The sequence below is a fragment of the Echiichthys vipera genome (assembly GCF_963691815.1).
Source record: "Echiichthys vipera genome assembly, chromosome: X".
NCBI classification, from domain to species: domain Eukaryota; kingdom Metazoa; phylum Chordata; class Actinopteri; order Perciformes; family Trachinidae; genus Echiichthys; species Echiichthys vipera.
The window spans coordinates 38138763-38157762 of record NC_139825.1 but is presented as its reverse complement, the minus strand read 5'-3'; the positions used below and the strand labels follow the sequence as shown (position 1 = coordinate 38157762).

The following is a 19000-nucleotide window of genomic DNA, read 5'->3' as shown; positions in this document are numbered from 1 at the left end:
TCAAGTGAGAAAGAGGCGCCATTTGTATGCAAACTGTGCTTGATTGCTCTGTGCTCGAGACAAAACCACTGTTTTCACAAGAGGAATGCCCTGCTACTAATTAAAGACAATTAGGCGCTCCAAACAATGGAGCCAATTTCGGGGTCATAAATCGACTCCTCCTCTGTTGGTTTTAGACGTGCTGAAAATGCTGTTTATTTACATAACAGTATGCAAAAAACAACACAGTTATTGTAAAGCTCAGTCAGCAACATTGTGCAAGTGGGTGCAAAATTCTAACATCACTCAGATCATTCATACTGTTAAAACGTTTTGCAGATGGGTTCAAACAGGTGAAGGCGATTTAAAATAGATTACGCCTTCTAAAGCATTATATCAGTAAGCCATATATTGTGCAGACTAAATTTCCCTTCATGTTAGATGTCTGTCTTTAGGCTTATAACTGCCGCTAAAAAAAGCAGATTATCAGGAACCGATTGCTCATTCAGTGTGAGCTTCATGAGAGAGAAAGACCCCCGAGAAATTACACTGCTGATTGATAAGTCTTTTAGTTTTTCGGTGCATGGAATGGAAATTGAAAGAAGGAGAGCAGGGATGCAGCGAGTGAGCCAATTGTGGCAGGGCATGCTTTGATTGGCTCAGATCGAGGCCCCGCCCCACGTGGCTTGATATGGGAATTCACTGGCGCCAGCCGCATCAGTCTGCGCCACATCTCATTACTGAGCCCTGAGCACTGCATGGATCAGAGGGTTACACATCTACGCCGTATTTGTCGTCAGCTGATCGACATTGCTACAGGTATCCAGAGGAAACATTTGTAGTTGTGTCTTCATGCGGGGACGGAATAGTTTCGACATTCAGATATCTGTGCACTCTTTTGTTTTTAATCTTTAATCATTGGGACCCTAAATGTGCAACGTGTATGTCATGTGTCAGCAGATTAGATAAACAATATTAGAGCTGTGCATGGGGTGAAAGCTGGAGAGACCACTGTGTTTATGTATTATCATTTTGTTTTCCTCTCATTGCAGGTAACTGAGGAGAAAGTTGACCGGCTTATCCAAGGATTCTGTTCCTGAAGTAGGCCTAAATAAACACAGCAGAACCTTTCACAGCTCGAGAACTATATTTTAAGGAGGATTTAACTCCCACCGGGAGATAAACATAGGCTCAAAGTATAACCCAGCACACAGAGGCGCCTTCAGAGGAAAGGACACGGTCGGCTCAGCCATGGAGGTCGCAGCGGCCGATCAGTCTCGGTGGATGGCGCACCATCACGCAGTGTTGAACGGCCAGCACCCGGACTCTCACCATCACCACAGTCTGAGCCACAACTACATGGAGCCAATGGCGCCTTTACTGCCCCAGGACGAAGTTGACATGTTTCTGAACCACTTGGACTCTCAAGGGAACCCCTACTACACCAACTCCCGGGCAAGGGTCACATACAGCCAAGCACACGGTAAGATGCGCACAAGTTTACAGTCACTTTGAGGGGCAGGAAGGTAACATTTTAAAAAATGTTATTTTATTATGACATTATTCATGTATTCGTATAAATAATCCAAGACCAAACTGACTTTAATAAGTAATAGTATGATTTTATATATGTATGTGTGTGTTTGTGTGTGTATTAATTTAGTACAGAAACTAAAAGCTTAACAATTCATGCAGTGTACAGTAATTTGATTAAAAAAGTCCCTTCTAACTTCTGGGCCAATTCACCAACATAAAAGGAATTTCTAGCAAATGACAGCGAGAGGAAAGGGAAGTATGTCATTTAACCCCTCTCTGTTGGGGCAGGGGTTTCTGGAGGGAGAGGGAGAGAGAGAGGCACTTCCCGGATATAAAATAAAAACCGCAAATGTACTAATAACAATCTTTAGTCCGAGAGCTGCAGCCGGTGAAAAGATACTGCCCCGACGAGAAGCTACTTTTAGTGTGTTTTCTGCAGTGAACAGCCAAGGTCTTTATATTAAACTCTTAATCTCTAATAGACAATCTGTGTGAGGCTACTGACATTTAACGGAAAATATCTTTGGATAATTGACTGGCTGTGAGAGGAAAACAATACTTTTTTCATATTAAGTATTGAAAGGCCTATTTTGTAAATCTACATCTGGAGCTAGATGTCGGACTCGGGTAAATTAACAGGTGAGATAAAAGTATTTCTGTTTTGCAGGCTGGTGGCAAGACAATTGTGTCAAAGAGGCATTCAAATGAATCATGTATTGAATACATTGTTTTTGCATTTCAGCTCGCCTCACGGGGAACCAGGTTTGCCGACCACACCTCATCCACAGCCCCGGTATTCCCTGGCTGGACCCCGGGAAAGCAGCCCTATCCGCGGCCCACCATCATAACGCATGGGCGGTCAGTCACTTCAGCAAGCCCGGCCTGCACCCCACCAGCTCCGGCTATCCCTGCAGCAGCAGCACCGGTACGGCACCGGTGTCGTCGCTCACTCCGGCTTCCCACTCCAGTCCGCATCTCTACAGTTTCCCCCCTACCCCTCCGAAAGACGTGTCCCCGGACCCCGGCCCTACCTCTCCGACCTCCACCTCGACCAGGATGGAGGAGAAGGAGTCGATCAAGTACCAGGTGCAGCTGGCGGATGGCATGAAAATGGAGAGCTGTAGCCCGCTCCGCAGCGGCTTGTCCTCGATGAACGGCCAGGCCACGCACCACCCAATCCCGACCTACCCTGCCTACCCTCTGCATACACCCCATGAGTACAGCGGCAGCCTCTTCCACCCCGGCAGCCTGCTCGGCGGGTCCTCCTCCAGCTTCACGCCCAAATGCAAGAGCAAGGCCAGGTCGAGCTCAGGTGAGTCTCACGTGTTTCTCGCTCACACTGGTTGGCAGATACAATTGATAAGGCCTAATGAAATGGTTCTGGTTTATTCATCTGAGCGGTACACACTGTAGTTTACCCAGTTATGATCGGCTTGTCATATATTTCGTTTATCTAAGTGCATACGGGAATTTACGCACGTGTTTGTTCGACATATTATTTATGTATTTATTATCAGATGTGTCTTTCACTAATTCAGTGGTCAATGCTGATGCCTGTTGCACGATTTGGTGCTCCAGTGGGAGTGGTCATTTTTATATTGGATCATTCTCTCAGAACCAGTCATGAAAAGTCTTATCTTTTGTCCCATCGCACTCTTCGCCACTTGTGAACTGCATCCGCTTCAGGCTTCACTTTAGATGGATCTCATCAGGCTAATCGGGGTCAACTTCGGCTTGGGTCGTTATACATGATTAAATGTTTCTGTGAGAGATTTAAAGGAAGAGAAAGTGTGATTAGATCTTATTAAATTAATCAACTATGTGTTTATTTTTTTTGGCGCTTTGGCGAGAAATAAACGCCATGTTAGTTTGACCAGAGATGAAATGTTAAAACATGTTTTTAATATATATCTTTTACAAGGGTTATACATTGACTTATTCAGTTAGTTGTTGTTCTGGCCGTCAGATGTCTCTTCTTCGTGCCACAGACTTGTTTTCTTTTAAATGTGGCCTTTATTGCACTTAAAAATGAAGGAGTCACGACGTCCTGGCTCCAACCATATCCTGTATACCTCCAAGTGAACAAATCACGACCTCCACCCCTCCCACAGCTCTCACTAGTACTAACAAAGCACAGGCGACAGAGCCCTGCTGTTTGTGTTTTTAAGCATGGCCTTGGCTCAGTGCACTGACATCAAGTGGAGGCAACAGTAGATCTGCTTCTATGAGCAGATTAAAGTGTATTAAAAACACAGTTCATTCTATGCAACACATACATTATTTTTAAAATTTTACTGAGGAAAGCTGGTGAAATTGTTTCTAATAAAACACAGTCTATTGTGTGTTCGTCTGGATAAGCAGCTGATTCAATAGAGTGCATGTGCCTAATATTAAGACTTTATGTCTGATATTAATGTGCAGACATTTGAAAAACAACTGCTAATGGGTTTGCAATTTCCCAACATTGTTCCAGCTGTTGTACTTTGAATTAATGGACAAGAAAAAAGGAATCATGAAACCACTGTTAACATGTTGCTCCAAATGTAGCTGTGTAATTATCAATATTGTCATCCATTGTGCCCATGCTTTTTAATACAGCTGGGAAATGCTCACTGGCTGATAATCTGGGTGAATGTGAGCAGAGAAATGTTACACTGTGACATTTAAAATAAGCTGGCCAGACTGTGCCTGAATCAGTAACACAAACATCAGCTACGGCATTAAAAAGGCTCTTATCTATCAAAGTCGATGTCCTGTGCCAGTAATGGTGATTGATTGTTGTACAAAATGCCACAATGACATTTCAGCTGTCAGCACATATACCTTACAGTAGTGTGGCTTCCTGTTGAACTAGTCTCAAACCAAAACTCCTCCTCCTCCTCCATCTACACTACCTTTTCACACGAAGCTTCCCATTTTCTTTGCGTTATTTCAACAGTAAACATTGCACAAGACATAAATACATCAGTCATTGCTGAATATTCGAAGTGCTAATGAACTCACTTTAATGTGGTTGCTGGACCTGCGAAACACTTGAGATGAAGAGAAGGGAGGTACAAAAAAAAGCAGGGAGATGAATTTCAAAAGGAGCGAAGCTTTTTGCTCAGGTCAGATTCCATTGTAGAGCAAGGGTGGGACTGTGGGTGTCGCTGGCATTATAACAGGAATAATGACATGATGCTCTAGGGAGAGAGGGATACTTGAATTAAATGAATCGGTCGGTTTAGCAACAGGTTGTTTGAAGTCAGTCTAACTTGAAAGGGAGAGGAGAGCATGGGGAATAACTAAAAAAGCAGGTTTTATATAAAGAGCACAAGTACAGGAAGTTCGTTCACATTCAGTCGCTTAATAGAGACTTCATCAGAAATAATGTTGGATTGAATGCCATTTCTGTATTATTAATTGCAGCCAACTGGCAAGCAAGCTTTTCATCAAAGTCTGCAACACTGTCCGACCGCCACATTTAATACCATCACCACACTTATCTTTCCTCTCATGGGTGCCTACTGAGCTGATGAATAATGTAGTCCTAATTTGATGGTGTGTCTCATTCTTCTTGTTGGACACCTCTGGACATGTTCTGGCTGTCTCTGGCCTCCCCACTCTGGATCGGTTTACATAGAGGTGTCTGTGTCCATGACAGCCGGGCACACCTGCACTCTTATAGGGACCTTGCCACCATCATGAGACAGATTTTGACTTTATATCACAGGGCCGTCTAGGGTCAGTCATCATAGGGCTGGACAGCTGCCATGTGCTGCTTCAACCAGACGGTGAATTTTTTAATTATATAAAATTTTCTTTTCTCCCCCTTCTTGAATTATATGCAGAGGGCCGTGAATGTGTAAACTGCGGTGCCACCTCTACCCCGCTGTGGCGAAGGGATGGTACCGGACACTACCTGTGCAACGCCTGTGGACTGTACCACAAGATGAACGGGCAAAACCGACCACTTATCAAGCCCAAACGTAGACTGGTGAGTCCCCCTCCTTACTCCATCGCTCCACTCTCAGAAAAGGCACCCAAATATGAGCACAAAGCAGATGCCTGCAGCACAATTCCAGGAAAGTTATATTTTCCCTATGATCTTCCTGGAATTGTTTGTCCCTCTCACCCCCTGATGATCCGCCTTCATGGCCTGTTACAATACTGCTACTATTGCCATTGTTCCTGCTATCATTATTGCTGGTACTTCTGATACTGTTACTGATACCACTGCCCATGCTGCTTTAGTTAACACCATGCTTGAGTGAATGAAAAGCAGCATGGATACGAAACATTCTTGTAGTGGATGCATCACTGCACGGCCACTTCTGGCATTAACCCTACTGAAGCTGCCAATATTTCTCTGCACCATAATAAGTTTATTTTATGGCTTTCAAAACAATTTATAATAACGGAAGCCATGTATTTTAATTAGCCTATCTTTTTAAATCTGTTTTTAATGTCCTCTCAAACAAGAGCGCATTAATGAATTTTAATCTTTTTATAGCTTTTATTATTATTATTGTTGTGTTATAGTTGTCTTGAAATTTAGACATGGCCACAAATAACAATATGTTTGTATGAATTTAAACTATTGTATAATTGGTTAGTTGAAAAATTATATAGTAACTTTTATTATTAGTGATCGAAATAAAAAAAACTCAACACAGCCACAAAAATAATAATAATAATAATAATAATAATAATAATAATAATAAGAATAATAATAATAATAAGAAGAAGCAGAATGACTTAATTATTACGAATAAATTACGGGTCCCAACCCGCAAATCAGTAGTTATATACCAAATATATGTACATTTCTTTTCTCGTGTTGTCCATGACCAGCTCCACATCGCTCCTGGTCGTGAAAAGTCCATTACATTTTCCACTGGCTCGGCCCATGTGGTTGTAGCTTTTGCATTTTCAGCTCAAGTGTTTTTCAGAGTTGTGTTCAAAGGGGCATCCAGTTGTTTCCTATCCGGATATCTGCCCGGCCCAGATAAGGAAGTCGGGCTCCCGGCTGTTTCCGCCTTAAACCAGCGCGCTGCATTTTCTATGGCCAGACTGACATATACTGTAAAGAGATTATCACAACACTGGAGGAGCCGCTTATGTGTGAAGAGACAGACCGTGAGGGGCGGGGATGGGAAAATAAATGGATTTATGTTCTCCTTGTTTGTCATTCTCTGTGGGCATGCTTAGTTTCAACGCGCATCGCCTTTTTATTTGAAAAGATATGTTACACGTTTTATTTCGCACAAAAAGACCATTGCTCTCCAGGTCAATAGCAACGAGTCCACCTGAAATTAATCAAAAGGAAAACCTGGATGCTGCCTGCAAAGCGAAGAGCCGGAGGGTTCTTGCATGTACAGCTAATGTTTCTTATTATGTGTGAAGAATTGATCTGCAATGGACGCAGAGGCACGTTGCCAGGCAGGACACCGGGTCTTACACGACTTATAACCCAGTTTCCCTGGATCAGGATACAGAGAGAGTTTACATTACGCTTTAATTAATTGTAACATGTTAATGCCAGCATATTTATTTGCAGTTAATTAAATACGATAGTCAATAGCAGGTGTGTATAATCGGGCGTTCTCTAGAAAAAAAAACCCTGTATGTTTAAGCACAAATTAGAAAAATGTGATTATGGTGTAGGGGCGTGCATAGATGCACTTGATTCTGTGGAGGATTAAGTATTTTTCCGGTTCTTTTGATGCTTTTCTGCACGTGGTTCTGTGGTTTCGCGGAAACCTCGCGAAAAACCCACGTTCTGCCGTTTCATTTGACAAACACTTGTGCTGAGGCAGAAAACACAAATTCATTGCATACGATGTCAGTGCTGTGGCTTAAATGACATAAATGTATAACTATTAGCCTGCTATGGGTGTTTAAGTACCGGGATACGTGTTCTGAGTTGAGTGTCCGCGCTGACCTGTGCAACATGTGAACGGGTCATAATTCATGGTGTTTCTCTGCTTCCTTCAGTCCGCTGCAAGACGTGCAGGCACCTGCTGTGCAAACTGCCAGACCACCACCACCACCCTGTGGAGGCGCAACGGGAACGGAGACCCGGTGTGTAACGCCTGCGGCCTTTACTTTAAACTGCACAATGTAAGTAGCCTGAAAAAAAAACCCACACCGCTGCACTCAAGTGCGGGGTTTTGGGGGGAAGGAGGAGGGGGAAGGGGTACAACTGGTCTTTAACTGGTCAAGTGGGCGGACAGCTCGCATCGATTTAGGAGCAGAGAAACTGTGAGTGTCGAGGCAAAGCCTGTTCACCCTGTCGAGCAGAACCCACCGGTCGTCTTTTTTTATTAATCCATCGTTGTTTCAATGGGGGGCGTTGCTCCCCAGAGAGGCTGCAGGGTGGGACTGTCATTCAGTGTAACGGCGTCGGTTACACTGATGAGGATTTGTCTGAGGCTGCTCCTTTCAGCTCCAGCCAGGCCCTCATCCCCATGCATTCATATTGACCAGGACTGTTCTGTTTGCTTTGAAATTGAACAAAAGCTCAACAACGCCCCTGACTCTCCTTATAATGCAGCTATATATGCAAAACAGCTGCTCATAATTATTAGCAGTTATTTCACACCAGTGTAACTCACAATATCGGGTTACCATAAAACAAATGCATGTAAATTCTAATGCACTATGTTATATTACGTTATGTTATATTGCACATATTACAGCTGACATTTTAAATTATGAATTGGCGCTAACAGCAACATACACCACTATAATGTACCATTCACACTGTCAGTGAGGCTTTTGTCTAGCGTGCCTTGAGCTAATGTGCCGTTCTCCACAGGTCAACAGACCCCTGACCATGAAGAAAGAAGGCATCCAGACACGCAACCGCAAGATGTCCAGCAAGTCCAAGAGGAACAAGCGAGCAGGGGACGGCTTCGATGAGCTATCCAAGTGCATGCAGGACAAGGCCTCTCCCTTCGGCGGTGGACACGGCCTCCCAAGCCACATGACCCACATGGGTCACCTGCCCCCCTTCAGCCACTCGGGACACATGCTGCCTACTCCCACGCCCATTCACCCATCATTCGGCCACCCCCACCACTCCAATCGCTCGCCAGTCTGGGCTGAACCTCACTGAGGCCACTCCAGACCCAAAACTCCCCCGCCTGTGAGCCACCACATCGCCATTAACACTAAATGGCCCCCACATCACGTCGAGAGCTGAACAGACTTGTTGCGTCATGTACAGTGGTAGGAAGGGAGAGACTTTCAGTTGGACTTAATGACTGAAGGTCGCGTCATGCCTGACCTCACTGATGGGACACTGCAGAGCAGGACTTTAGCGGATGCTAATATGACGAGGGGTTTCTTAGTCCCCTGGTGACTATGGCTTGCAGGAATGGAGTGAATGGAGATGCTTGTCATTCTTTTTGCTTATTTTTACTAAGTCACTTTGGTACCCACCTCTCCATGACCCTGTAATAAGAGACTCACGAGAGGGCTTAAAAAGAACCGCTGTTTTCACCTCACGAGCATCTCATTATATACTGAGATATGTGCACCCTGTCCATCCCCGGGCTGTCGTCCATAACTGCTGTGGACCGACTGTCTGACAGCTACTGCACTCGTACACATCTGTTACGAACCAGTCAGACTACAGTACCCACAAACCAATGCTCTCCTCACATGCTGGATTGTACACCAACACAACGCTCATCACCTGTTTTTAATAATGGACTTTTATGAAAAAAATACACAGTAAATAGAGTGTTTATAAATGCTTAATTGCTATTATTGTTGTTATATTTGATGTTATTATTATTGCTACGATAATTTATTTTCCCTCTAAGCTTTCGTCCAAGACACATGGAAACTGTTTTGATTTTAATTTCATGGTTATTACTTAAAGAAAAACACTGACCTATCTTAGATTAAAAAAAGTCCCTGAGCTGTATGTTTTATCATTTTTCCATCTCACAAAAGTAAAGGAAATAAAGGAAAATAAAGTTTAATACTAAAGTAAGATCTGTCACTGCCTCGTAAATTTAGTCTGTCTCTCTTTATCGATCTGAAATACACACAAGCACACAGCATTAGACTCTTTTTAATGAAAAGTGCTTGATTATTAAAATCGTAAGGGATATCAGATGCATCAAGGAAAGCTCTGTGATCCCTTAAGCGTGGTAATGCTTTGGTCAGGCTCCTCCTCTATCTGTGATGCCATGTTGTTAAGAGAGGGCCTCTTTGTGGAGCTGAGGCCCCGGGCTGGACCATTGTACCCAGACAGCAGGCTCCAGTGAAGGACTCCAGAGTCACACACAGTCATACATTTGCACACACCCACATGCTCATGCACAAACAAACACACAAACCCCAATTGACCAAATTTTAACTAATATAACCCATGCAAGATATCTTTTTTTAATCTCTAACACCCAAAATGGTTTGTGTCAAAGTCATGAGTTGGGAGCGTTCTCACTCTCTGTGTCTTCTGCAGGAGTCCTCTCTCTTGGCTGCGGTGATTGGAGTGAGAGGAAGGACAGCGGGTCTTTAGTGGGAGAGAGAGGAGGAAGGAAAGGCAATCAGGCGACCTGACCAAACACGTGGGGGTCTGCTCAAACCCTTTTGCACACAGATGTGCATGCAGCTGAGGCTGCCAGGAAGCAAGCTCTGACTTTGTTGCTCTCACATCTCGTCCTCTTTTTCTTTCTAATTCCCTTTGTGTATCTTTTTTTCACCCTCTCTCTTTCTGATCTCCCATGTATTCTGTCTGTCTCTTATTCTCGATTCTCTCCCTCTCTCTTTACACTGGTAAATCTGTCTCGCCCTCCCTTTTGGACGATTAGAGTTAAATAAAGGGGTTAAGGAAACTTTGAACAGAGCCAGCTGCTAATGAGTCTGCTCGATTAGGGCCAATTTGAGGTCATCATCACTGAGTTCAGCATACCCTCACACACCCACAGCACAAACCATCCCATTAAACAGTCCAAGTTAAAAGTGGACTTCTACCCCTCCCTGAACTCTCCACCCCACTCACATCTGCTGTACTGCTGTGGAGGCTGATCTGCTGGGGTTTCCCCAGAGGTTGATCACTTCAAATTAGAAACAATATTTATCTGAGGATTTATATAGGTACTGTTTTGTTATCCGCTGTGGCTGGAGCACAGTGTCGACAGCTTATGCTACACCCACAACACTTAACTGGCTCTACACAGATGGAGACAGGACTACAGGACTGCATCTGAGTGTCTGTCTTCAGAGAGGGGTTGGGAACCCCCTCATCCACTTGCTATACACCAGTGAAAACATAGCGCTCGAATGCCAGTTAGCAGTCTAGCCATCTGTGTGTAGCGTAGTGCTGTGGGTGCTGGGCCATGTACAGGCTGCAGCTCCAGCGGGTTGTGTGCTGCTGCAGCCAGCGAGCCTGCTCGGCCGGGCTTGGCTGGACTCCCGAAGCCTGAGAGGGGGAGACGAAGAGAGCCAGCACTCTTCAATGAGGCCCTCCAGAGGGAAGGAGTGGGCCTCCCAAAAATAATACAGCAGTCTGCTCGGCCAGCGACTCCCAGAGCTGAGCAGCCTGAACACACATTCACATCCACACACGCAGACATGAACCAGCATGTGTACAAGGATGGTGTGTGACAAAGCTTCTCATGTCTGAGGCTGAGGCAGAGTTTGTGGAAAGCATGGTGACATTTCATCTTATGGGCCTGAACATTAGGTAGCAGCACATGACATGCTTGCTCCTGAAATTAATCCATGGCAAAGTGTTTTAGTAGTCAGCATTTGCCACCGCTGTTCCATTTTTTACCCAATAAGATTCATATAGACTCTGTAATGTGAGGGTTTTGTATATTTTTTTAACTCGCCAAGTCTCACTAGATCAATGGCTAAACTGAACAAAACATGCTTTCCTAACTTGTATCATGAATTATGTGACACAAAAAAGAGCCATAAAATAGGATGTTACTTATCTTCACTATCAAAGAAGTGAAGAGGAGAGATCTTGGATGCGTCAGCAGGCTGAGCATGGTGGCCACCTAGATCAGAGCACAGAGAGGTTTACAACTTCAACCTGGAACTGGATGTTTCAACTCATCTCGACTCCCTACCTCCTTTCCTTTCTCCCGTCTGCTCTTCCGTTTGTCCTCACCAACCTCCCCCAACCACCACCGCCAGAGCTCATTCCCTCTCTGAGCTCCATGTAACTCTCCATTTCTTCATTTTCCCCTCTCCATCCCTCTACTACTCCCACTCTTTTCTTGTCTCCCACTCCTCCAGTGTATTTGTTTTTCCATTAAATTGAATTAGTGAAATCAAAAGGTATCCCGACCATCCCCTCGCAAAGTTGAGTTAGGGAGAGAGAGACATAGAAGATGAAAGGAAGTGGAGAGCAGTTCAGATGCAGGTCTCTTAGTGTGTGTGTGTGTGTGTGTGTGTGTATATGTTGCAAATGGGGGTTGACCTTTGCCTGGGTCTAACTAAGAAAGCGTCCCTCCTTCCTCAGACCCATAGAAGGATATTAAGGCTTCAAGACGGGACAGTATTTAGATAATACAAACATGGGACATTTCTTCCATAAAGTTCAGTCACTCAGTGCGATGCTTGTTTGTTGTCTTTGAGAAAACAGAGAACTGTCTTATGTCATGATAGAGCATTAACTAAGCTCTTAACTGTTTGACTTGTTATAGCTACCGAGTCATTGCCATTGTGCTATGATCAGACCCACACGTGAACTTCCTCTTTTAATGGAGAGAGGACTTCAAGAGAAATTCATAGAAATACCCCCCTGACAGTGCCTGACAGGAAAAGGTGGGTACATTCAGTAAAAAAACAGGTGAACTCTATTTATGGAAACTATTTGACACTTGAACGACTCTTCTGAAATTAATCAACCATACCACGTAGCAGTGATGTGATTGCAGAGCTGTGAGAGTAATAACTGTCACTCAGAGAAGCAGAGCTGACAGCAGACAATCACTAATGACCTCTGTTGATAAGCAACAACTGCATCCTGATCTGCAAAATCTCACTGATGATCTCTCCAAACGTCAGAAATGAGTCAGAAAAAGTCAAAAGTGTTCTTGCATCATTTTTGTCTCCTGTATGACCCCTAGGGCCCTTCACACTTTTTTCTTCTCCCCTTCAAGGCCAACATTGAAATGCTGTTATACTAACAGCTGCATACCACGATTGACTGAGAACATGGCCATTCAATGCAGTGAAAGAAATGAAAACAGGAAGTGAGAAGTTCAAACAGGAAATACTTACATTGTACGATTAGGGCAAATTAAGACAGGAGGTCCGACAGAGACAGTAAAAAGAGATTGATTACAAGGGGTACTAGGATTATACAGTATTTAAGTGTAATTATCTGCAAGGTTTTTTCCTGCAGGGCCACATCCAGTATGCATTCACTATTAAAAACAGTCCCCTGGCTTTTTCAATTAGTTAATTATTTGGACTGATTTTCCTTTAGGAAACTCACAGGTTATGCTAAGACTCAAGCTAACCATCGCAAGCTAATGGTTCAAAATATTTTTTTTAAAGCACCTGTCTCTTTAACAGCTACTACAACTACATAACAGACGGCTTGCTACACAGACTTTGTTGGTATGGTTTGGCAGCTTCCAGCTTCACTGTGTGCCGTTGAGTTTTAATTGGTGTTGCAGGTTTGGAAGCTGTGCTGCCTTACATTACCCTCTGCTACAATGAGGTATGTATCTTAGTAATTTTTAAACAGATTGTACTCTTTTTTTTTCTTCAGTTCACTAGTTTTTACCTGTTGGAGAGCCAAGTAGCTGTGAGCAGAGGGAGAAAAATAGAAGAAGCCACGTCAAACAAGACCTGAATTGATTATAATGGAGGCACTCTGCTAATGGTATTTCGTATCAGCCGTGCCACGTACACAGTCCATGGAGTTTGGCTGTAAGTCCGAAAAAAAACTGCTCAGTCTACTCCGAATGGTCAGAGTTACCAGGTCTTCAGCATCTGCACTCTCATCTTCTCTGTACCGTCATTGCAGCCGGGGAATGACTGTAGCCATACTTCCTACCGGAAGTCCTGACTGAAGATATCCCGATAAGAGGTTTTGATACCACCATTATTGTCAGAGGAAATATACATAGTTAACGGTTTCTATGATTATTAATCAGAATTTATGATTCAACAATATAGAAGGAAAAAAACACACAAGCATTCTTTTGGTTCTGTCCTGCACATAAAACATGTCAGCCTGCTTTATATTGAAAATAGAGCATTCAGCACATACTCTAGAACTGGAGATACATCCAGGTAACTGCCACATATTCCCGGAAGATCCCAAAAGTAAACAGTAGCCTCACACATTGGGGTGGATGAGAAGTTGTTGGAATCTTTGTAGTCACTTTACATCTGCACACTTTGCAAATTGGAAATTCACTCAACAACAACTCCCTGTTTTGTAGATATCCAAAATGCTCCCACACATGTGTTGTTATGTTTACAGTATTTATATGGCACTGCTTTAGAATCAAAAAAGAGCTTAAGGGCGACTTTATGCACAAGAAATTGTGCATAACTTTTCTGAAGATATCATTGTATGAGGATAGGCTGCTTGAGATGATGTTTTACATTTTTTGTGCCTATGTGTTTTGAACCTAAAAACATTGTTTTATTTACCATCTAAGAATTTTCTAAACGTTACATTAAATGGCAACCTTTGAAATATGGTTATACCCTCAATAAGACCACTATTCACAGCAAGTGAATATGAAAGTAGAGAAGTGAAAGAGGGACATAAGGGAGAGTGTTTCATATCATTCATTAGTGGCTAGAGAAAGATTTTATTGCCACAGTTTGTGGTTTTGAAAAGGTTTCTGGGTAGATAGTGCTAATAATGAAAGAAGTTTATGAGTGCATAGAGTTAAATGACTTTGTGTTGCTATGTTGTACTTCTAGATGATTACCCACTCTAACTTGGCATCCACTTGCCTTACTGGGATGCTACTGCCATGCTGATGTGTCCGGGTTCTTCTGTTTGAACACAATCATAGCTGAAATGATGTGGATACAAAATCCTGACACCATTCAGCTCCCTAAATAACATGAATGTGCTGCAATTCAAGTTAAGACCTTATGAATTAGCATCAGTCGTCTGACCATTTTCCAATTCTGGTCACATTACACATTCTTTTCTGTGATAGTCGAGTGTGTAATCTGCTAAATAAAATAAAAAGTAGCTGTCAGAAGCAGCGTGTAGACACGCAGAACACCCCTCCCGCAACTCCCCCTGAAAACGAGGTCAGTCTCCTCTCACCTGGGACAGGGTGCATTCAGGATGTTCACCTGGGACAGGTAGTGTTCAGCTCTCATTCATGCTGTGTTCGGCTGTGCTGAGGCCCTCCTGCTCACCTGCTCCGACAGACAAATTCATCCTCACTGTCTGAGGACAAATGAGCCCATTCATCTGGAGGCTCCCATTGACAATCCGGGGGGCAAGTACAGTACTAATGCCTGGGAGGGCTCAAGGGAGTGGGCGTCTGGACCTGCCATCCTCTTCCTCGCCCATATAATGTCCCTCGCTATTCTCAGCCCCCGCCCCACTCCACTTGCTTTCACTGGCAGGTAACTGGAGAAAGGCATGAGTGGGGAGTCCAGGGCACCTTGGCCCTTGGCCAGCAGCGAGAGGATGGGACCCAGGTGCCTACCCCTGGATAGATCCACTGGACACTCCCACAGGGGCTGATGACCAGACAGAGAACGGGGGGGCTGTGGAGGACAGAAGTCCGCAGAGACCTGCCGTGCCCTGCTCAGAATCCCAAGCTGTTCAGTGCTCTATTGTAGATGAATGATGGTTGCTTATATGGTGGATTAAGTGACAGAGCTGCTCCGTGGCTGCCCTGAATTCACTTTCACTTTTCTTCATTCTCATGGACCAAGTTTTCCTCACAACAAAGCACAGCTACTGTTAATGTATCGAGGTATTCCAACTCGTTCTCATCCCAACAATGCTTTTTCAGGTGTCACTTGCCAATGCACAGGGTACCCTGCACTTCAAATTGTAACGCAACACTACAATTGTTTCTTAAACACCCCTTCCACTTAATATAGTTTTTGTTGTGTTTGTGTCCTCTAAAATGTACGACATTGACTATAGTGATTTGTATCTGAGCAAAGTTTGTCACAAAAAAAGGAGGAGATGTCTGTGCATTTCTTTGAAATTGGAGATTTAAACGTATCCCAGGCAAGCTATACGTCACTAAACCACAAACCAATCACTGTCTAATATGAGAAATACTATTTGACAGGGGACAAACTTCGACACCAGCAAAGAAACCTGAAACCTCCAGCTCAGAGCGGTCTGTACAGAGGGAAAACACACCCTCATCACAGCTGACAGTTACAAGCTAACAAGCTAACAAACAACAGAAACTAAGAAAAGATGCTTACTATACTTACCATTCTGATACGTCTGCTTGTCGACCATTTTAGTGACAGACTCCTCAACTGAGTCTGGGTCTGAAAGACATCGGGTTCATGACACTATATCCATTCGCGGGGAAACGCTGCCACACTGCCTCCCGCCTGAAGCTGGCTCAAACATGTAGGCCAATGGCGGATTCTCTCCCATGTGTTTAGCCATCTTGATGGGTGGATTAGAGGCTAGTAGAATGTAGTCACCGAAGAGGCTAAACCTAGCGCAAACAAGCACAAGCATCAGAGGGCGGGGAAAGATCAGATGCTGAAAATCTTAATGAGGGAGAAACAGTAGATGTGCTTCGCTGAGTTTTTTTACTTTGTATGTGGGAAAACCATGTTAAACTAGATATTATTCACAGCAGAGTATTTTCTACATTATTTAAATCATGTCTGGAGTGGGACTTTAAACACGGGGAACAAGTGGTTATTGTGAATTCAAACCACTTGGTTAGGGTTAGGATAAGATTGTGGGTTGAAAATAAGTATGTTTGTAATGTAACTTAAGTGATGCACGGGACACGAATCAAGGTCTGTGGACTGCTGGGTGAAAGTCTGCTGCTGCTTTGACCGTCTGATATTGCCACAGATGGGTTTACAGTTGAAAGCCTAGTGCATTTAATACGGATGCTCAAGGGTGCCATGTGCGACAGTATCAAACACAGAGGACCGTGACAAAGTGTTGGTATTTCACGCCTCAGAAATGAAAACGGTCTGGGTATTCAGGTGCTTCTAGATTGCTAGCTTGCAGAATTCCCCTCTGCTTATGACAGGTTTGCCTGTATGCAGAGGTACACCAGAGAAATGCTGACATGATTGTGGAATCCCACAGAAGCAGCCAACTGGCCAGGCCTCATTTCAGCTAATTGTTGCACACATGCACAAGGACTGCATGAGATGAAGGCATTCCTCGCTGACTTCTCTCAATCTCTAATCTTCATGATCCAACTGTGTTTGCCCAATACCGGTCAGGTTAACACAACACAAACACACACAATTCACGCAGACCAGTATTAAGAGCAGGGAACAATCAATGAAACACAGTGTGCTTCTTTTTAAAAAGCGTGACATGATTCAACCACTAAAGGGCCACAGGGAAATTTTGGATAGATGAAAAACATGAAGTGTTATTTCTCTGGGGAAAATTCTTGGATGTGAAGAGCGCTATTAAATACAAACAGAAAATAAAACATCAAGAAGGAAAGAGTTTGATATTTATCAAGAAATCAGTGGTTTAATCTTTTCTAAAAAATAAGCAGAAGCTTAGCACTTTCTTAATGACACCTCTTGTTTTTGGGAAGCAAGGTCAGGGAGACTATTGATTGCATGTATAACCTCGATAGCCTAACATTCATGCATTGGACTGACAACCTGCCCTTCAACCGTCTCTCCTTATTTAACTTTTGTTTTACTTTAGACCAGTCTCAGCACAGGAGGAGACATGTGCAGACCTCCAACCATTAGACAGTACATGCCAGAAGTCAGTGGAGACAGAATTTATCAGTGGCATCACACACACACACGCACACACGCACACACGCACACACGCACACACGCACACACGCACACACACACACACACACACACACACACACACACACACACACACACACACACACACACACACACACACACACACACACACACACACACACACACACACACACACACACAACAAACACACATACACGTATACACACGCACTGCAGGCCTATCTGTTGTGGATCGGTATGAAAAAGGCGTTGTGCTCACTCATTGGCTCAGTGGGATGTTGCAACCCTAGCGCCTAACTGGTCCTTATCTCCCCTGAGCAGACTGCACAGCTTGATATGCATCTGTCATATTTGTCGGAAAGAAAAGACACCGCGGCGAGAGTGCGATGAGTCAAAAAACGGGCCAGTGACATAAACTCATCTCTCTGCGGTTTTTGCATGACCGTGATCATTTGCTTGTCTGTGTTGACTCCCTGCTTGAGAAAACGCTCGAGTCAAACATGTCCAACACACTTGGGGCTGCACGATATTAAGCACTTGTAATTGCAGTTTTCTTGCATCTGGATATTATGTACCTGATCATGTGCTTATACACCTACCCAGATGTACATTTTGGCAGTAAAAATCACAAAGCCAAGACAAGATTGTCATCATTCCATCATGGCCATTACCATGACGACAGATAAGGCCCTGTCCTCTTGTCGTCATAGCGGCCTTGCATCAGCTCCATCAGCTGCTGTGGCTAGCTGAGCCTCTGAATGTGCAGGTATGAGTATCTATCTGAGGGCTATCTGGCCTGATAAGAGCTGGGAAAGAGACAGCAGAGACACATTTACAACCAAGGTGCTAGCAGCACTAAAGGTTGCAAAGAATATAGTCAGTCGACTTTAAGTGTCAGAGACAGCTTCTGCATAAGTGTAAACTGTTCCCATCACAAACACCCCTGTGTACAGGCAAACATGCAGGAAAAAGACAAGAAATGCTCAAAGGGGTCCTGTCTGAAGGTCCCACACACCAAACCTGTATCAGCGATGAATTTTGTGTCACCTCATGTCGCCTGTGTCTTTGACAAAAAGTTGCACTCGCACACGCTGCAAAACGACAGCCAAACCATAAGTTTTCTATCTCACGCCTTCTTGACTTAACTCTTTGATGCCTCACTTCTGTTTCTTTCCTTGTGCACTACTCGCTGTAATGCTGTGTGCTTTTTCTCACCAACATGCTGAATCGGCTGAAAAACAGCAGACAAGGGCAGACGAGTGCCAACGCTGCAGGACACACCTCAAAAACTGGGGCAATAGACATTCACAGATAGCCTGACATTGGGCCTGGTGTGACATGGCTTTAACATCTCACATCTCCACCTTCTGGTGGGTTATATTGTCAAAGGGGCCAAAGGTAATGTGGGCAGGTATAATCTCTGGTCTTTTGCTGGTTAAATTGAGTCTCTGTCTCTGTGCTATGGTTATGCCTCTGATTGACTTTTAGCCTGCCAAACCATCATTAATTAGCATAACACACGCACACACACACACACACACACACACACACACACACACACACACACACACACA

At 44.0% G+C, this 19000-nt stretch overlaps 1 protein-coding gene across 2 annotated transcripts; it reads left to right on the top strand.

Moving 5' to 3' along the window:
• Positions 1-1230: 1230 nt before the first annotated feature.
• Positions 1231-8777, top strand: gata2a (GATA binding protein 2a; the record flags this gene model as incomplete). 2 transcript variants are annotated; one of them, XM_083938482.1, is made up of 5 exons in its annotated part: positions 1231-1462; positions 2258-2827; positions 5346-5491; positions 7534-7617; positions 8315-8777. In XM_083938482.1, the coding sequence occupies 5 exons, from the start codon at positions 1231-1233 to the stop codon at positions 8612-8614; spliced, it is 1332 nt and encodes a 443-aa protein (XP_083794608.1). In that variant the 3' UTR covers positions 8615-8777. The 2 variants fall into 2 exon arrangements, with proteins under 2 accessions (XP_083794608.1, XP_083794607.1); XM_083938481.1 differs by having other exon boundaries at positions 7492-7617.
• Positions 8778-19000: the final 10223 nt, after the last annotated feature.